Source organism: Esox lucius, chromosome 9 (genome assembly GCF_011004845.1).
Source record: "Esox lucius isolate fEsoLuc1 chromosome 9, fEsoLuc1.pri, whole genome shotgun sequence".
Lineage (NCBI taxonomy): Eukaryota > Metazoa > Chordata > Actinopteri > Esociformes > Esocidae > Esox > Esox lucius.
In genome coordinates, this window is record NC_047577.1 from 4,355,144 (window position 1) to 4,375,142 (window position 19,999).

The 19,999-nt window shown below is 42.2% G+C and overlaps 2 protein-coding genes across 2 annotated transcripts; both read left to right on the forward strand.

The window, feature by feature from the left end:
- Positions 1-1,371: 1,371 nt before the first annotated feature.
- Positions 1,372-5,076, forward strand: LOC114839791 (GTPase IMAP family member 4-like). Its single transcript, XM_034294552.1, has 2 exons — positions 1,372-1,520; positions 3,354-5,076. Coding segments are annotated over exons 1-2 (843 nt in total). The 5' UTR covers positions 1,372-1,519; the 3' UTR covers positions 4,196-5,076.
- A 36-nt stretch (positions 5,077-5,112) lies between these two features.
- LOC105007775 (GTPase IMAP family member 9-like) lies at positions 5,113-10,706 on the forward strand. Its single transcript, XM_010866826.5, has 2 exons — positions 5,113-5,581; positions 8,089-10,706. Coding segments are annotated over exons 1-2 (969 nt in total). The 5' UTR covers positions 5,113-5,580; the 3' UTR covers positions 9,057-10,706.
- Positions 10,707-19,999: the final 9,293 nt, after the last annotated feature.

Genomic DNA, 19,999 nt, shown 5'->3' on the forward strand with positions numbered 1-19,999 from the left:
TTAAATTACCACCAAATTAGCGTTGTTTAATCATGTTCATAAAATATAATGAGTTCTATAGCTGGGAACGTTAGTTGAAATGTCTGAATACAACTTCAAAATACATTTAAAATATACGTTTTCGTGTGCATGGTGTGGTAGCAAAGTAACATGATGGACTCGCTGCTAACCGCAATTGTTTACTGGTTGAAGTTGGAGTATCGTTTGGAGTTACAGAGGTGAATGTGAGATGAATGTTTATCATTTAAGAGATCTGGACAGGAGCGTGTCTTTTTTTACGTTTTAACTCTGTACAGTTATTAATTGAAATGGCAGCATGGATTTTATCTGGTAATGATTACGTGTCCGAGTCGTGCAGTTTTTAGACTGAAACGAATGGCAGCATGGATTTTATCTGGTAATGATTACGTGTCCGAGTCGTGCAGTTTTTAGACTGAAACGAATGTGAAACTTACAAACATAGATATAAAGCATAGATGGGACTTTCGTCCCAATAGGTCCGCCATCTTACACGTGATGGTGGTATTTTGTGCAGCAGCAAATTGCTCCACATTAAACATGGAAGATACGAAGGAGGTGGGAAACATTCATCGTTCATCAGTATTAGTGTAAAAATCAAATCAATCAATCAATCAAAATTTATTTATAAAGCGCTTTTTACAACAGCAGTTGTAAAAAGGTATGGTAACATTCTTCATTTCATATAGCGTGTTCAATGAAGAAAGTTAGTAAGATGTGCTTACTCTTGACAACCTTATGGTTCATTTTTGGGTTGCCCCTCCAATGAACTCATCACAGTCATACATTTTCAGGTTCGCAGCTGTCCGTGTACAGGACATGTACAGGAAAATACTATATTAGGGAGTCTTCCTGTGGTGACCCCTGGGTCAATATGCACACGTGCACATATCATGGTAAGGGCTCGGCTCACTGTTCAGCTGAGCGTGTGGGTGAAATATATCATGTAGGGAGTTGCTGTGTGTCTGGGCTTCACATTAGTAACATTTCTTAAACAGCAATATTTCATGAGCTTAAACATGCATAATGATATATTCATAATACGTGGGATTATAAGCAATTTGCAGAAATTCCCTCACACTAGCTACATTTACCATGACATGACTAAGAGTCATTTTTAAAATTAAATTGTAATATATGTGTGTATATACATTATATACATATATAATGAAATAAAATCACAGTTAATTGATATCATAAGAAATAAATAAATGTACATTTGAACACGTCCCATGTAAGATGGCTGCCAAATTGCTCCATTCTGATATATAGGGTCTCTATAAAAAGCATCCTATCTAGTGGTATATTATCTATGCTTACAAAAAGTCTTCTGTTTCAAGACCTGAGCACCCAACAGTTATCTTTCTTGAGAGAAAAACACTTGCATAAGATTTGGGTAGACATTAAACCCTATTGTTGACTGACTGCTTACCAAAGGTCATATTTGAACTTTCCAAACGCATCTATTGACGTCCTAGGTGACTGCATTCCATCGACTAAAAGTAAGTATTGATTGAGATTTTAAAATATAGAAACTATACTTCAGAGCAACCGTGAAAATGATGTTGGATGTTGAGATCAAAAGAAAATCTAAAGCAAAATGTACAGAATTGTACACAAAAATTATTATATCAGAAACAAAAAGAAAAAAAGAAAATTATTTAAAAACAAAGCTGAGCTAGACAGAAATAAATGTTGTGTGCTTGCTTGCTTGATTACATTAAAAAAGCGTAGTACTTTAAAATAAAAGAAAGTTGGTTTGGTCTTTTAAACTTTAATGGTTCAAGAGACACTGTTTTTGAGTAAATTCACGCAAATAATGCAAATTATGATAATTTAAATTGTCATACGATTGTAAAAATGTTATGTTGGGAAAGCCTTAACCTATGTAACAAACATATTTTAGTGTCTCTACATTGAATGATTCAAGAAAAGTTATAGAGTTAAGTACTGTTATTAATGCAAATTAGGTAAATTTATATAGTCATAGGTAATAAAAGGTTAACAATGTCAAGTTGGGATTGCTTAAACATTTGTAAAAACATAACTTTGTTCTCCCTACTTTTCATGGTACAAAAGATACTGTTAGAGGTTTAATTAGCAAATTAAGCAAATTAATAGAGGAGTCTATGAAGAATTTGAAGTTAGCTTGGTGTCTCTATTTGAAACAGTTCAGAGATACTCTTAAGAGTTTGTTATAACAAATAATGCAAATGAGGCATATTCATGTAGTCATAGTCCATAAATATTTACTGGTTTAATCTGAGATAGCCTTAACATGTTATAATAGAAATGTTTGTTAAATCACTGAAGCTTGAACTGTTGGACAGAAACGGTTTTAGGGTTAATTAATGCTGTTCAAAATATTTTATTAGGCTGATTGAAGTAGTCTATAGATAAATATATTCCATTTAGGATAGCTTTAAAGATTTTAAGTTGTTACTTTAGCTTGATTCACCAAGAAGCATGATGACTTTGAATAGAGTCCTCTGTATCCTTCTGGCTCCCATTCAAACCCAGTTTAACTTCCATTAATAATATCACACTTAATGTAGCATCAAAACTGAGAATGGAACATGTCAAGTTGGGTCAGTGTGAACATATCATCGCTGGTTTGGAGTTGATCGCTTGAACGATGTAGGAGGAGATATGTGTAGAGGTTTAGTTTGTATTCGGGCAACACTTCCCGTGTTTCAGGCTTCTCCCAAACACCCAAATCCAGACTGGAGAATGGGTTCATACACTGATCCCAGTTTTTAGGGCTATACAAAATACAAAGTTATTCTGAACCTAACTCTGGTATCTGGCAAAAAAAATGTTTGAGGGGAAAACGTTTTTGTAGATAAGGTTACAAGAATTTAGGGTGAGAAGCTCAGCCACCCGTGAGGAACTTGGAGTAGAGCCGCTGCTCCTTTGGATCGAAAGGAGCCAGTTGAGGTGGTTCGGGCATCTGGTAAGGATGCCCCCAGGACGTCTCCCTAGGGAGGTGTTCCAGGCACGTCCAGCTGGGAGGAGATCTCAGGGTAGGCCCAGGACTAGGTGGAGAGATTATATTTCGACACTGGCCTGGGAACGCCTCGGGATCCCCAGTCAGAGCTGGCAAATGTGGCTCGGGAAAGGGATGTTTGGGGTCCCCTGCTGGAGCTGCTGTCCCCGCGACCCGATACCGGATAAGCGGATGAAGATGAGATGAGATTACAAGAATTATCCATGCTTAGGCTACTGTCAGGAAACACATTAAAACGATTTAATATCAGATAATATCTTATAAAAGACATGAATCAAGGACAATACATAACTATTCTGAAGCTTGTTGTCTGTAACCCTCTTCATAGTGTCTGACCTGAGGATTGTTCTGGTGGGGAAGACTGGATCAGGGAAGAGTGCAACAGGAAACACCATCCTGGGGTGGGAGGCCTTTAAAGAAGACATGTCTGCTAAATCTGTGACCAGATGGTGTGAGAAACAGAGTGGAGTTATGGATCAGAGGAGGATTGATGTCATTGACACTCCAGGGCTCTTTGACACAAAACTGAAGGAAGAAGAAATAGAGGAAGAGACTGAAGAAAAAAAGAAATTCACTGAAGACAAAATAAAGAAAGAGATTGAAAGCAAATTGAATACAAGTATAGAGAGGTGCATTTGGATGTCTGCTCCAGGACCCCACGTGTTCCTCCTGGTGGTCAGACTGGGAATGAGGTTCACAGAGGAGGAGCAGAATGCTGTGAAGTGGATCCAGGAGAACTTTGGAGAAGATGCCTCAAAGTACACCATCGTGCTCTTCACTTATGGAGATTTACTAAAGAAGAAAACAATCAAGAAGTATTTGGAAGAAAGCACAGAGCTAGAAAAGATCACCAACAACTGTAGAAACAGATTTCACATCTTCAACAATAACAAGAAGGATGACCAGACTCAGGTCACAGAGCTGCTGAGGAAGATAGACGAGATGGTGGAGGCTAATGGAGGAGAACACTACACCAATAAGCTGTATGAGGAGGCTCAGAGAAAGATTGAATGGGAGAAATGGAAGAAATGGGGAAAAGAAAAGGCTGCTGTTGCTGGAAATGTAGCATTGGCAGTAGCTGCAGTAGCTGCAGTAGCATCACCTGAATCTGTAGCTGCAACTGGATTGGCTGTTGGATCAGCAATAATACAAAGCTTGAATAGATTTTGATCAAGTCAATGGGTCAAGGAGGAGATAAAAATCAAAAAGTCACAGAATGTATCATTTAATAATTACATATTATTACCTATTGCTGGATTAGGCCTTTATATCCTTAATTCTAAACCGGTTCTTCAAATTCTGAATGCTGATTGGCTGATAGCTGTGGTATATGAGACTGTATACCACGGCTATGACATCACATAACTCAGGCCATGGCTTGTAATTTGTCCATGGTACTGATTGGTCAGGATAAACATATTTGACTCAAGAAAATATAAAGTCAATACGATGGATTTTGAAGCATTTATAACAAAAAGAAAACAGTAAAAGATGAACTCCTCCCATAAAGCCAATTGACTTGCGATTTTCTAAATTGGTTCATGATATAGGTGTAACAATATTTTGACAATGCAAAGCAAGGTGTTCCAAAAGGGTGTAAAAAGTCCTGGACAAAAACCAGTGTTGAAACTACAAATGCTTATAACTTTGTATTATGGCGTGATATGTTGCCACACCATGATGAGTGACTATGTCAAATGTTATGATATTTTCACATATATTAATCCTTACCTGAATGTATGTACCCAGGTTTTCACAAGTGGAGCCGTTTAAATATTTTTCAGTTAGTGTGGAGAATAGTTAGCAGGTTTTGGTTTTTGATTGACATTTTGTGTCGTAGATGTAAGAAACCGGATCTTTGAAGCACCACACCTCTAATTGCTTTGTTAATCGCTTTATAACAGCAGTGAGGCATCAGGGTATTTTTGGAAGATTTTCAATGTTTTATTATTATTAGTAGTAGTAGTAGTAGTATTACTTTATAAGCCTTTTGTGTATTTTATTTACATTGAAGTAACTCGGCAGATGCTCTTACGGTAGTGAATGTATACATTTTCTAAATGTTTTATTATTGTGTTTGGTCTATACATAAATAATAAAAACAATGAATGTGAAACATTCACTGCAGATTCTTGTCAGCATTTTATTTCGTCACATTCAGCCTGTTTGTGTCTCCCATACCAGACCAAACCGGATTTATTTCGACAACGGTATTCTATAAAAATGAAGGCCATCTTTTTTTGCATTCCTATTTTTTCATCCAACGGCACAACAATATTTCATTCCTTTATTCCGAAGGTCTTGGCCGTTTTCCTGCAGTTTTCTGCCACCCCCAAACTTCCCAAACTGACGTAACGTAACGTCCACTCCAAATGGGTCTATAGACAGAAACGAATGTGAAAGTTAAATACATCTGTATCCAGACTTGACCTATTCCAGAACATTTTATTTTTGGTAAATACACTTGCTTAAGATTTGTGTGGATAAAATATAATTTTTTGGTAAAGTGAACGCAAACCGGCGAAAATCAGAGCTACTGCATTCCATCGATAAAAAGTAAGTATTGACTGAGAGTGGAGAGCTCAAACTCAGTTGGGATTGATGACAGAACGGACTAATCATTTGATCCTCGCATTTACCAGTCAGTCAGAACAGAGAACCAGTCAGTGTTCAGACCCGGTTAAAGAACTATGGCTTCCTTGGTTGTAAATGATGTTATAAATAGTGTCGATAACAGGGAACACGGTGCACCACTTTATTGATCCAAAGCCTTTGACATCGTGGATCACTCGTTACTCAGATAGTTATCTGGTTAGCTGGTTTGAAAATCTCTTATATGTAAGATCTCCGTGTGTACTCACAGTAAGAGTTAAATCTGACTTTATATGTTAGAGGGGGTGACATAAGGCTTGATTCTTGGTACATTTTCTTTTCCTTTACATGAATGATATTGGTCAATCTGTTGATGGTTGTAACCATATATCTGCAGATGTCACTGTGTTATATCCTGGTGCTTTAAATTATACCGCAGCTATGATAGGCCTGGAACACTTAAGAAAAATTTGGGTAGCTCACGTTTGTTGAACTGACTAACGTTTCTTATTAAGTTAATCTCCACCACAAATAGCATCAAACTCTATGTCTTTTGCCACTGGCTGTTTTAACAGCTTATTAGCCATTTGTGAATGACATTGGTACAGTAACTATCAATATAGGTGACGATAACTGACTTTTTCATCAAGTGAAAAGACGAGAGAACCGTGTAGCCAGCGAAGTGTTTGTCTATCCTGAACACATCCTGAAGCATATGGATTCTCCATGTCAGTCAGTCACTCATCAATCACTCAAAGAGACATTCGCTCTTCTAGGACGGCTCCGCTTATGCGGTCCGGCAAATATTGATGGTGTGGTCATTTTTATGTATTTAAATTTTCAAACACAGGATTCTATTGATAATGATGATGCTTCTTGGCCAATATGACCAATTTGAAAGCTTTAAGGCTACCCTAAATTGTAGTTGCATAAAATGTTTATAAACATTGGACTATTTAATTTGCCTAATTGTGTTAATTAACACTGTTAAAACTGTATCTCTTAAATGGTTAAATGGTTTGTTTCATATATTTATGCTTTCCCAACTGAAAATGCATAAACGTTTATTGGCATTGGCCATATTAATTACCATAATTTGTGTAATTCACAATAATTAACCCTAAAACTGTAAATCTTTGACCGTTCAAGCTAGAAAGATGAAACCAACTTTATTTCACATGTTAAGGCTATCCCAAATTCTTAAGTCTTAACTATGATTATGCTAATTATTGTAATTTACAAAATCAGCATCAATTAACCCTTAACATTTGTAGCTGTTCAACAGCATCTCTTGAATCGTTCCAGCTAGAGGTAATAAATCAACATTTTTACATGGTTTGTCTATCCTAACTTAAAAGTCTTAAACTCAGTAGTAGATTAGACCCTTTGTCATGATTCTCATGACACGAAATGGCATGTGCGGTTTAGAAAATGATAGTCGTCTTCTTAGCGGTAGCATCAGAAAGTTGGGCTTTACTGATGGGGTAGCCTGGAGGGGCAGAGACTGTGCCCTGGTGACTGACTTGTAACCACGGTGACATTGTGAGCTCTCGGGAAATGGTATATTCCCCAGTTTCATGGCTGTAGTGCCAACAATAAAGGAACTGCCTCTGCGCTTTTCCTTTGTGTTGACACGACACACTGCAAACCATAACCCCCTCCTTAAAGTCCAGCCATGTTCTTGGAACACCTTTATTGTGTCGAAATTTCCTTATTATCAAATTATTAACAAAATGTACCCACATTGGGCGACTGGCGAGTTTTGCTTTGGGACCCCTAACCCTACTCTGAAAAAGGTTTTCCTAAAATCTTAGTTGGGGTGTAAAAGGCTTCAAGATAATTCTGGTATCTGGCAATTTTTGGGGGGGGGAAACCTTTTACAAACTTACACGAATTCTCCATGCTTAGTCTGCAGCCAGGAAACACATGAAAACTATTTAATATCTGATAATGTCACGGTCCGTCGTAGAAAGACAGGAGTCAAACGCAGGAGGGTAGATTGCTTTCTTTTTATTATGTAGTTCTAGCAAGCCCAGAATGGCCAAGCAGGCAAAAACACAAAATAGCAGGGCAAACAGAGATCCCAGCTAGAACCAAACAGGTTCATAATGCCGGACTAGTTGGCAAGGCAACGGTACTGTACTGTACTGGCACAACGGAGTCCTGAACATACACGGAACGTTGACGACAAACAATAACCCACAAAACCCCAACCTGACAGACAGATATACACCTACACTAATAACATAACAAGAAACAGGTGTGCCTGGTAATGACGCAGGGGGGGGGCGGTGGCTTCAGAAAGCTGGTGACACCGCCCGCAGGAGCCCAGGCGCACAAGCAGGGGGAGCCCCAGGAGAGGGAGTCGTGACAGATAACTGTTATTACAGCTATTTAATTTTCCCAATAGACATCAATCAAGGACAACACATAACTATTCTGAAGCTTGTTGTCTGTAACCCTCTTCATAGTGTCTGACCTGAGGATTGTTCTGGTGGGGAAGACTGGATCAGGGAAGAGTGCAACAGGAAACACCATCCTGGGGAGGAAAGCCTTTAAAGAAGACATGTCTGCTACGTCTGTGACCAGATGGTGTGAGAAACAGAGTGGAGTTGTGGGTAAGAGGAGGATTGATGTCATTGACACACCAGGGCTCTTTGAAACAACACTGACTGAAGAAGAAAGGAAGGAGATTGAAGCCGAAATTAAGAAAGAGATTGAAGCCAAAATGAAGAAAGAGATGGAAGCCAAAAGGATGAAAGAGACTGAAGAAGATATGAAGAAAGAAATGGAAGACAAAATTAATAAAGAGATTGAAGTAAAAGTGAAGAATGGAATGGAAGACAAAATGAAGAAAGTGATTGAATATCAAATTAAGAAAGAGATAGAGAGGTGCATTGACATGTCTGTCCCAGGACCCCATGTGTTCCTCCTGGTGGTCAGACTGGGAGTGAGGTTCACAGAGGAGGAGCAGAATGCTGTGAAGTGGATCCAGGAGAACTTTGGAGAAGATACATCTAAGTTCACCATTGTGCTCTACACTCATGGAGATGAAGTGAAGAAGAAAACGATCGAGGAGTATTTGGAAGAAAGCCCAGAGCTACGAAGGCTTAACTACAACTGTGGAAACAGATATCACGTCTTCAACAATAACGAGAATGTCGACCAGACTCAGGTCACAAAGCTGCTGAGGATGATAGATGAGATGGTGGAGGCTAATGGAGGAGGACACTACACCAGTAAGATGTATGAGGAGGCTCAGAGAAAGATTAAAAGTGAGGAATGGAAGAAATGGGGAAAAGAAAAGGCCATTGATGTTGCTGCTTTAGTGGCAGCGGTAGGAGTAGGAGCTTTCGTAGGACCCACACCTCTAAAGGCAGTTGCAACTGCAGCTACAATAGCTATAGGATCATTAATAGGACAAGTTCTGAAAAGATAAAACTTACTGGATTAGCCTCACGCTAACTACGTGCATCGAGTGCCTTTCAGACGGTAGACATGAACACAGTCACCTTGTCAGCTAGGGAACACTACATACACTCCACTGCAAGCTTCTATCATTGACTCGAATTCAAACAGCTGCAAAAGCTGGTTGATGTTACTGTCGCTTGCTAGCAAATGTCAGCTAACCGCTAGCTAACAAAAAGTGTGACCTTGTAACACTGGGGAACACAATTTACATTGACTTAGATCTGACACTTATTTTTGACAAACCTTTGGTCTCTGAATCCAATTTCCTTTTCTATAATATCAAACTTTTGAGCTACAGGATACCCTTGCTTTGTCTCACGAATCAGGGCTGTACGACGAGAACTAACAGAGGCGGCTATGATCTGAAAGAAAGGAGATATTTGAATACAAAATAAGTTGAACAGTCACAAGCTTAGAAAAGCAAAAAACACACTTACAGAAGGTCTGCTAAACCCTTGTATACAGACTTTTGCCGATTATCTGTAAAGGGCTGTATAAAAGGGGTTAGGAGACCGTATACAAGTTTTTTTTGTGACTGTTCTTATGTAAACGTCTGACCCACTGGGAATTTGATGAATACAATAAAAGCTGAAAACATTATCTCTGTTATTATTCTGACATTTCACATTCTTAAAATAAAGTGGTGATCCTAACTGACCTACGAGGGTGAGTTTTTACTAGGATTTAATGTCAGGAATTGTGAACAACTAAGTTTAAATGTTTTGGGCTAAGGTGTACGTACATTTCTGACTTCAGCTGTATGTTGTCAACATTATGATGAGCGACACTGTAAAATGTTATGATATTTTAACATATATTTGACATGTATTACTATATAACAGGCAAATGAATCCTTACCTGAAGGTATTTTCTTGTGTACCGTCTTGCCTGTTAACCCAGGGATTCATAAGTGAACCGTCTTGCCTGTTAACCCAGGGATTCATAAGTGAACCGTCTTGCCTGTTAACCCAGGGATTCATAAGTGAACCGTCTTGCCTGTTAACCCAGGGATTCATAAGTGAACCGTCTTGCCTGTTAACCCAGGGATTCATAAGTGAACCGTCTTGCCTGTTAACCCAGGGATTCATAAGTGAACCGTCTTGCCTGTTAACCCAGGGATTCATAAGTGAACCGTCTTGCCTGTTAACCCAGGGATTCATAAGTGAACCGTCTTGCCTGTTAACCCAGGGATTCATAAGTGAACCGTCTTGCCTGTTAACCCAGGGATTCATAAGTGATGCTGTTTAAATATTCTTCAGTAAGAGTGGAGAAACCTTAGTAGGTTTTATATTTGATTGATATTTTGTGTTCTAGATGTAGGAAACTGAGTCTTTGCTGCACCGCATTTCCATTTGCATTGGTAATCACTTTATAAAGCAGTGAGGCATCTTGGGGGTTGTAGTACATCTGGAAGATTTACATGCTTTATTATTATTATTCTTAGTATTACTTTATAAGCCTTTTGTGTATTTTATTTACATTTAAATAACTCTGCAGATGCTCTTGTCCAGATTGACTTACTCTAGTCAGTGTATACATTTTCAAACTTTGTCATTATTCTATTTGTACTAGACATAAAAAAGTTACATAAAAACAATGAATACAACCCTTCACTTCAGATCCTTGTCAGCATTTTATTTCATTAAACTCAGATGATGTAGGTTTTGCAGGCCTGCATGCTTCACAGATACAGGAAGGTCTGGAAATATTTGGACACTGACACAATATACATAATTTGGCCTCTGTACGCCACCAAAATGGATTTGAAATGAAACAACCGAGATGCAAATGATGTGCAGACCTTCAGCTTTAATTCAACAATTAGGAATTGCAACCATTTTTATACACAGTCCCCTTATTTCAGGGGCTCAAACATAGTTGGACAAATTAACACAATCATGAATAAAATGTTTATTTTAAATACAACATATTTTTTCTTTCATTCATGAATGACATTGATACAATAACTATCAATAAAGGTGATGATAACTAACTTCATCAAGTAAAAAGACGAGAGAATCGTGGATTCTACCAGAAATGATTAATAAATGTTGTTGCTCTCAAAAAAATAAAAAATGTGGTCTTCCACATGAGAGGCACGGTCTTAAACCACTACGCCACAGCATTACATGTTTCAGCAGTCACTAGACTCCATTGAGGATTGTACTAAACTGTCTGATGTCTAAGTTTACCTCCACCATAGAGTCTATGAACAGTTTGGCTTTTGTCACTGGCTGTTTTAATAGCTTATATTGTCTATACAGAATAATTCATACTTCGCTTAGTTTGCGAAGAGATAAGAACTCAGGACCTATTGTTCACAGGTCTGCTTCTCTAACCTTTACGCTATTTAACATGGGGTACGCAAGCAGACCGGCAGGCAGGCACTCTCTCACTCACTCAGTAAGAGACATTAGCTCTTCTTGGCCGGCTCCGCTTACACGGCCCAGCAAAAATCTGTATGTTCAAATGTGATGTTTATTTCTGACCAGCAGATGTCACTGTCGAGTAGTGATGTTACAGATGAGATTTAAGGTAAAGCTCCGAAACGTGTATCAAGTACTTAGGGCAAAAACTTGTGCCGAGGCTTGTATCGTAATTACGTGTTTGATGACAAACGAGGCTTCAGTTTTTGTAAAACAACATGATAAGCTTGTTGCGTGTTTTGGTAGTTGAATAAAGCAAGCGAAACGTCCCTTTCTTTGTGGGTTGTCATTGTTGATTGTTGCGAAGTTACAGGAGCAATCTCAGTCCCTAGTTAAAGAAGCACTTTTATTCCCCATTTGAACCTCACACAAATGTCCTACCTCTTTATTTCAATCTTCCTGTTTTCACAAATTTTTAGACAACATAGTTACTCAAAAATGAAATGATAATTTTTTTCAACAATACATTTTATAATTTATTTTCTTAGGAAATAATAACAACAACACACTGATCCCAAAGGTACCTATAACTTTAGGCTTTGGTGAAATGATTACGTGATATGTGTTGAAATAAATAAAGTTTAAATAATGCTGATTTAATAACCATGTATTTCTATGTTTCTGTTTTATTACATTGTATGCTGCAGCCAGGTTAGGAAAATATGATTGAATACAATAACTACCTAGGTTCAAAACTCCATCATGCTGTTGTAATTCTCACACCTTGTCTCTGTGAAGAATAGGTCAAGACAGCCTTTTGTCTCACACTCACTCACATTCACTCAGCCTTTTCACCTGTCTTATTGAGAGAGATAGGATTAAAACCCAACAATTAACCAGGAAGAAACCTTCTCTCTCCAACCCCCTGATGTTCTAGACTAGGTTAGGACAGTAGAATGTTAATTACTGTAACCTTGTAAAGATTTCACATCTATATGCAAGAATCTGTTGATCTGTAACCAAAAATAACCCCAAGGGGGCGGAGTTTAGAGCATGTCCTTCCTCATTGGACAGCGAAGAAACAACGAGAATCGTCCAACATGTCACCATGCCAACGAAGAGCCAATAAGGATGGTTTTTACTCACGAGTATGAAAAGTAACTGCCCCTGGGGCTAGAGAAATAAAACCAAATCGATGTGATGACTTAAGGGTTAAAACAACTATTTACAGACCCGCTGCAGCGTAATTCATGTATTTAGACTTTTATTAATAAATCTTTGTGTTAAATCTTCATTCGGACCGAAGCCTCTCCTTCTTCAGAGATTCTGATACACGTAAATTCTCTACATATGAGAAACAGTAATGTTTCTGCACTACGTCAGATTACATGTGAACTATTATGGTTTGGGTGCACAACATTATTTTTACCAGCAGGTGTCACTACAGTGCATTCAAGTATTTTGCAATACAATTAGCTGGAAATCCTCATGGCTTCACGAAGCCTCACCTCGCCTTCAGCACTGTCTAGTATTTTTTTTTTAGCATTTCATGAAACCTGGACCCAAATGTCATAATTATCTCTGTGTTTCAGGAAGCGTCATCCTGCCCATCACTGCTTGGGGGCCATTGATTAACAAAAAGTGGAAGTTAAACTAAAACTGAAAACAAACAAAACCTGGGGCCTGCATCCCTCTCTACTTTAGCCCTCCTATACTCTCCTACTTTCCTGGACCCCTTTGAGCCACCCATGATGAGGCCTGATTCAGGGCAGCTGTGCTGAGCTGCTTTCAGGACTTTCTGCTGGGCTGTGTTCAAGGGCACCATTTTGCATCCCCAGGCCTGGTAGTTCACCCTGGTGGTTCCCCCTGGTGGTCTTGCCAGTGGCGTTGTCCCGAAAGTGATCCAGGGGAGACAACATTATTTTTATTTTTTAAAGTATTACGTATTTTTGAATGGGATTCATGCATTATTTAAAGTGCCCATATTATGAGGTGTTCTTTTGTGTCTCTGGAGCTTCCACACGCATACAAACTTTGAAAAAAAAACATCCATGCTGTTTCGAGTGAGATATGGATTTCTGAATGTCCTCCGTCTTCAGTCTCTGGGTGAGCTGTTAGAAAACTCCTCAGACTGTGGCGTCACAAAATTTGAATATTCCCACCCTCCACCCCCTCCCAACAGAGCATACCCAGAGCCGTTGAAAAAGAGAGTTGCGACACTCCCATAGACCGCCATAGGGACTTTGGAATGCGGAAGTAACACGTTTCGTGGAGCAGCCAATAGTTCCAAACACTGATAGTTCCAGCCATAGACATCTTATTTAAAGGCTAGACGTCTCATGGCGCAGTCACTTCCGGCATCACCGGTGGCCATCTTGTCACAGGCAGGCTTCCTGGCGGGCTCTGTGGCACCTGATGTAAGGTGAGTGATCAGCACTAACACAAATACTCTTATCTAGCTGAAACCTTGACGGATTTACAAACGGTTTGGTTTCTTACAAACGATATTAACGTGGCTATAATTCTGAATGCTTGAAAATGTTGAAATTGCAGCTTTTCTTTTCTAAAACCGTCTAAATCGTGCAGCATAGTTGGATCACGGCTACTTGCGCAAGTTATCAAGGCAGATATCACAAACGAGCTGTTCGATTATAGAGGTTTTACTGACACCAATAACGATTTTATGACAACTAATCTTTTGTCTAAATTACAATATTTGGGGATGTGGTTGTAGTTATTTGCTGGCTAATAACAATAAGCTTTGAGTGGGATCTATAGCAGCTAACGTTACAGTTTAGCTGCTAACCAGCAAAGTTGCACATGCTTTTCAATCCGGTTGGTTCCTGTGCTGCTTGAAGGACAGCAAAATGTCCTGACCTACAGGTTCAGCCAGGACCACTTGGAGCTTCTCTTCAATTCCATCAGAGCATCTGGTAGGGTTCATAATTTACATTTACCAGCCGCAACACTAAGTGACACAGTGTTAGCAAATGCTTGTGTTGTTTTCAGTTTGTCGGTCCATATGTTTTTTTACTTTTGGTAACAAGACAAACCATTTTGAGTATTTAGAAAAAGGCCTGTGTTTGACTATTTGTTTGCAGAACTTATCATCACTGATACAGTCTGAATTGTATGATAATGTCATTCAACCTATTTTATGTGAAAAGATCATTCAGGGGTGGCTAGTTCTAATTAGTCTTTTTGTAAAAATGTTTTAAGCATAAAACATTTTAAAGCATTTATTGATTATCTGTGTACTATACTCGTATCTTTTTTTATTTATTATTATTTTATTTTTTTAAACGATGGCTGGAATAACAACCCTAATGCCAGCCAGTTCAAGTACATGTTTAGGATGTAAAGCTGATGGCCCAGTGTGGGGTTGTTAAACCATGCAGAGGCAATGTGATGACACAGGGTGACACAGAGTCCCTACCAGCTGTCATCGACACCTCTACAAGCCTGTCAGCTGTAGATGTGTCCTCTGCAGCAGGAGGAGAAGATCTTCCATCCCCGTTTGCTGACATTCCTGCCCTAGTACATGATCACAGCTACCTTCCCGTCCACTTCGATGGTCTTGTGGACAACGCTCTCATGTACATTTCAGGTGAAGGCTAACTGAAAGTCGATTTTCCCTATAACCAAAAGTGCCAATAGTCACAATCTGGGGAAAAACAATCTCATGATTGTCCAAAAAGGGAAGTGTTCCCTTAATTTCCCCATGCTTATTAATGATTATTGTTATAAGTTATGATTTTACTAACTCAAATTTCAGGATTTGTTGTGCGACAGGCTCTGAAGAAGCTGTCGTGTGATGTCTGCCATGCCAGCCTGGTGACAGATGCTGCATCTGCCATCAAGGACCAGAGCTACCACCTGCTGACTTTAAAAAACAATGGAGGTCTGGTGATTCCATCAGAGGCAACCGTAAGGGTCGTCAGGGCAGCAGAGTGGGTCATTCGGCAGTCATCAGGCAGTACCAGACAATCACAGCCCATCAAACTGCTTGAGGTTGTTTACATTGTCCGAAAAAGGATCGGTTCAGAGGATGTTTGTGTTGGGATAGACAGTATGGGATAGACATCTACCACCATAGGCTGTTAAAAATCATTCTGTCCCTGTTTTTTAAGTTAAGGCTGCACCACATCGCCAGAATTACAATCCTCAGCTTACAGAGCAACAACATGCAACAGAAACCTAATAAAACTGTCCTTTTCAAAGGGCATTAGCCCAAGGTATGTGTTTTCAAGGTACTGTCCTCTTTTACTTCAACAGTAGTGTAGTTCTCTCTACAGCATTTCTTTTTTTGGATATTTGTAAAGGGGAATCATGTACCTATTATTTTTTTTGTGTGCAAATAAATGTCACTTTTATAATAGTTTAAAAATAGACTTGTGTAATGATTCCATATTTTTTGTAGTCATTCTATATCAGAACCCCTGACATACAATCCAAATAGTCTACAAGTAACATCAGTGTTATTTGATTTCATTTCATTATGCTTCTACACCAAGTGGTTGCCACACAGTAAGCATTTTATTGTCAGCATTTTGTCTGACAACGTTCTATGGGGAGTTCCCATAGGGCATTTTACTATACGCATGACCATCCATCCATCCATCCATCTTCTCCCGCTTATCCGGGGCCGGGTCGCGGGGGCAGCAGTCTAAGCAGGGATGCCCAGACTTCCCTCTCCCCAGACACTTCCTCTAGCTCTTCCGGGGGGACACCGAGGCGTTCCCAGGCCAGCCGGGAGACATAGTCCCTCCAGCGTGTCCTAGGTCTTCCCCGGGGTCTCTTCCCGGTGGGACGGGACCGGAACACCTTCCCAGGAAGGCGTTCCGGAGGCATCCGAAAAAGATGCCCAAGCCACCTCAGCTGACCCCTCTCGATGTGGAGGAGCAGCGGCTCTACTCTGAGCTCCTCCCGGGTGACCGAGCTTCTCACCCTATCTCTAAGGGATCGCCCGGCCACCCTGCGGAGAAAGCTCATTTCGGCCGCCTGTATCCGGGATCTTGTCCTTTCGGTCATGACCCAAAGCTCATGACCATAGGTGAGAGTAGGAACGTAGATTGACTGGTAAATCGAGAGCTTCGCCTTGCGGCTCAGCTCTTTCTTCACCACGACAGACCGATACATCGACCTGCATTACTGCAGAAGCTGCACCGATCCGTCTGTCAATCTCCCGTTCCATCCTTCCCTCACTCGTGAACAAGACCCCTAGATACTTAAACTCCTCCACTTGAGGCAGGCACTCTCCACCAACCTGAAGTGGGCAAGCCACCCTTTTCCGACTGAGGACCATGGCCTCAGATTTGGAGGTACTGATTTTCATCCCCACCGCTTCACACTCGGCTGCAAACCGTCCCAGTGCATGCTGAAGGTCCTGGTTAGAAGGGGCCAACACGACAACATCATCTGCAAAGAGCAGAGACGAAATTGTGTGGTCCCCAAACCTGACACCCTCCGGCCCCTGGCTGCGCCTAGAAATTCTGTCCATAAAAATTACGAACAGAACCGGTGACAAAGGGCAGCCCTGCCGGAGTCCAACATGCACTGGGAACAAGTCTGACTTACTGCCGGCAATGCGGACCAAGCTCCTGCTTCGGTTGTACAGGGACCTGACAGCCCTTAGCAAAGGACCCAGGACCCCATATTCCCCAAGCACCCTCCACAAAATGCCGCGAGGGACACAGTCGAATGCTTTCTCCAAATCCACAAAACACATGTGGATTGGTTGGGCAAACTCCCATGAACCCTCCAACACCCCGTAGAGGGTATAGAGCTGGTCCAGTGTTCCACGGCCCGGACGAAAACCACACTGTTCCTCCTGAATCCGAGGTTCTACTATCAGCCGTATTCTCCTCTCCAGAACCCTGGCATAGACTTTCCCGGGGAGGCTGAGAAGTGTGATCCCCCTATAGTTGGAACACACCCTCCGGTCCCCTTTCTTAAAAAGAGGGACCACCACCCCGGTCTGCCATCCAAGAGGCACTGTCCCCGACCGCCACGCGATGTTGCACAGGCGTGTCAACCAAGACAGCCCCACAACATCCAGAGACTTGAGGTACTCAGGGCGGATCTCATCCACCCCCGGTGCCTTGCCACCGAGGAGTTTCTTGACCACCTCAGTGACTTCAGCCCGGGTGATGGACGAGTCCACCTCTGAGCCCTCATCCTCTGCTTCCTCAATGGAAGACGTGTCAGCGGGATTGAGGAGATCCTCGAAGTACTCCTTCCACCGCCCGACGACATCCTCAGTTGAGGTCAACAGCTGTCCACCTCTACTGTAAACAGCGTTGGTAGGGCACTGTTTCCCTCTCCTGAGGCGCCGGATGGTTTGCCAGAATCTCTTCGAGGCCAGCCGATAGTCCTTCTCCATGGCCTCACCGAACTCCTCCCAGGCCCGAGTTTTTGCCTCCACAACCACCCGGGCTGCAGCCCGCTTGGCCTGTCGGTACCCGTCAGCTGCCTCAGGAGTCCCACAAGCCAACCAGGCCTGATAGGACTCCTTCTTCAGCTTGACGGCATCCCTTACTTCCGGTGTCCACCACCGGGTTCGGGGATTGCCGCCTCGACAGGCACCGGAGACCTTACGGCCACAGCTCCGAGCGGCCGCTTCGACAATGGCGGTGGAGAACATGGTCCACTCGGACTCAATATCTCCAACCTCCCTCGGGATCCAGTCGAAACTCTGCCGGAGGTGGGAGTTAAAGATCTCTCTGACAGGAGACTCGGCCAGACGTTCCCAGCAGACCCTTACAGTACGCTTGGGCCTGCCGAGTCTGTCCAGCTTCCTCCCCCGCCATCGGATCCAACTCACCACCAGGTGGTGATCAGTTGACAGCTCCGCCCCTCTCTTCACCCGAGTGTCCAAGACATACGGCCGCAGGTCAGATGAGACGACAACAAAGTCGATCATCGACCTGCGGCCTAGGGTGTCCTGGTGCCACGTGCACTGATGGACACCCTTATGCTTGAACATGGTGTTCGTTATGGACAAACTGTGACTAGCACAGAAGTCCAATAATTGAACACCACTCGGGTTCAGATCCAGGGGGCCGTTCCTCCCAATCACGCCCCTCCAGGTGTCACTGTCGTTGCCCACGTGGGCGTTGAAGTCCCCCAGTAGAACAATAGAGTCCCCAGTCGGAGCACTTTCCAGCACCCCTCCCAGAGACTCCAAGAAGGTCGGGTACTCTGCACTGCCGTTCGGCCCGTAGGCACAAACAACAGTGAGAGACCTATCCCCGACCCGTAGGCGCAGGGAAACGACCCTCTCGTTCACCGGGGTAAACTCCAACACATGGCGGCAGAGCTGGGGAGCTATGAGCAAACCCACACCAGCCCGCCGCCTCTCACCATGGGCAACTCCAGAGTGGTGAAGAGTCCATCCTCTCTCAAGGAGTGTGGTTCCAGAGCCCAAGCCGTGTGTAGAGGTGATCCCGATTACCTCTAATCGGAACCTCTCAACCTCACGCACCAACTCAGGCTCCTTCCCCGCCAGCGAGGTGACATTCCACGTCCCTAGAGCCAGTTTCCGTGTCCAGAGATCGGGTTGTCTAGGCCCCTGCCTTCGACTGCCGCCCGATCCTCTTCGCACCGGCCCCTTATGGTCCCTCCTGTGGGTGGTGAGCCCACGGGAGGGCGGCCCCACGTCGCCCGTTCGGGCTGAGCCCGGCCGGGCCCCATGGGGGAAGGCCCGGCCACCAGGCGCTCGCATACGAGCCCCAACCCGGGGTACGCATGACCATACCTTGGCAAATAATGGTCTAAAGTACTCAATTTCATTCTATATTGATCTGCTTTTGCACACAGCTTCACAAGACCTGGTGCTAGGGCTCAGTTGTTTCTATAGTCATATCAAGAGACCTAGAGGGCTGAAATGTGGTCAGTTCAGAGATGCTTGTTATCCGGCAGAAAGAAAAAACATGTAGTAATTAAAATTAATTTATAATAGTAATTTTATTATAATAGTACAAAAGTCTATATGTCTTGTTGCCATTCTGTAGCCTATTTATTGATTTAACATAAATACCTTGTTTGTATATTCATTACACCTATCTGGTTCTGTTCAAGGATATCTTCATATGGAAGTCCATGGTTTTAATGGTTCATATGTATGCAGTGTTATAACTTAATCTCTGAAGTTTATAAAAAACCAAACCGTTTGAAAATCGGTAGAAAAATTTGAAAGTTATGGTTATTTAAAAAGTACATGCACCATAAAACACAGTGAGCAAGCGGCCTGTGGCAAGATGGCCGCCATGTGCGGACGTCGACCTCCATTGGCCAAAAGCGCGGGCAAGGTATCTAGCCTTTATATGTGATCCATTCATTCATCTTCTTCCGCTTCATCCGGGGCCGGGGCCGGGTCGCGGGGGCAGCAGTCTAAGCAGAGATGCCCAGACTTCCCTCTCCCCAGACACTTCCTCCAGCACTTCCGGGGGGACACCGAGGCGTTCCCAGGCCAGCCGGGAGACATAGTCCCTCCAGCGTGTCCTTGGTCTCCCCCGGGGTCTACTACCTGCCCGCAAAGAGTTAA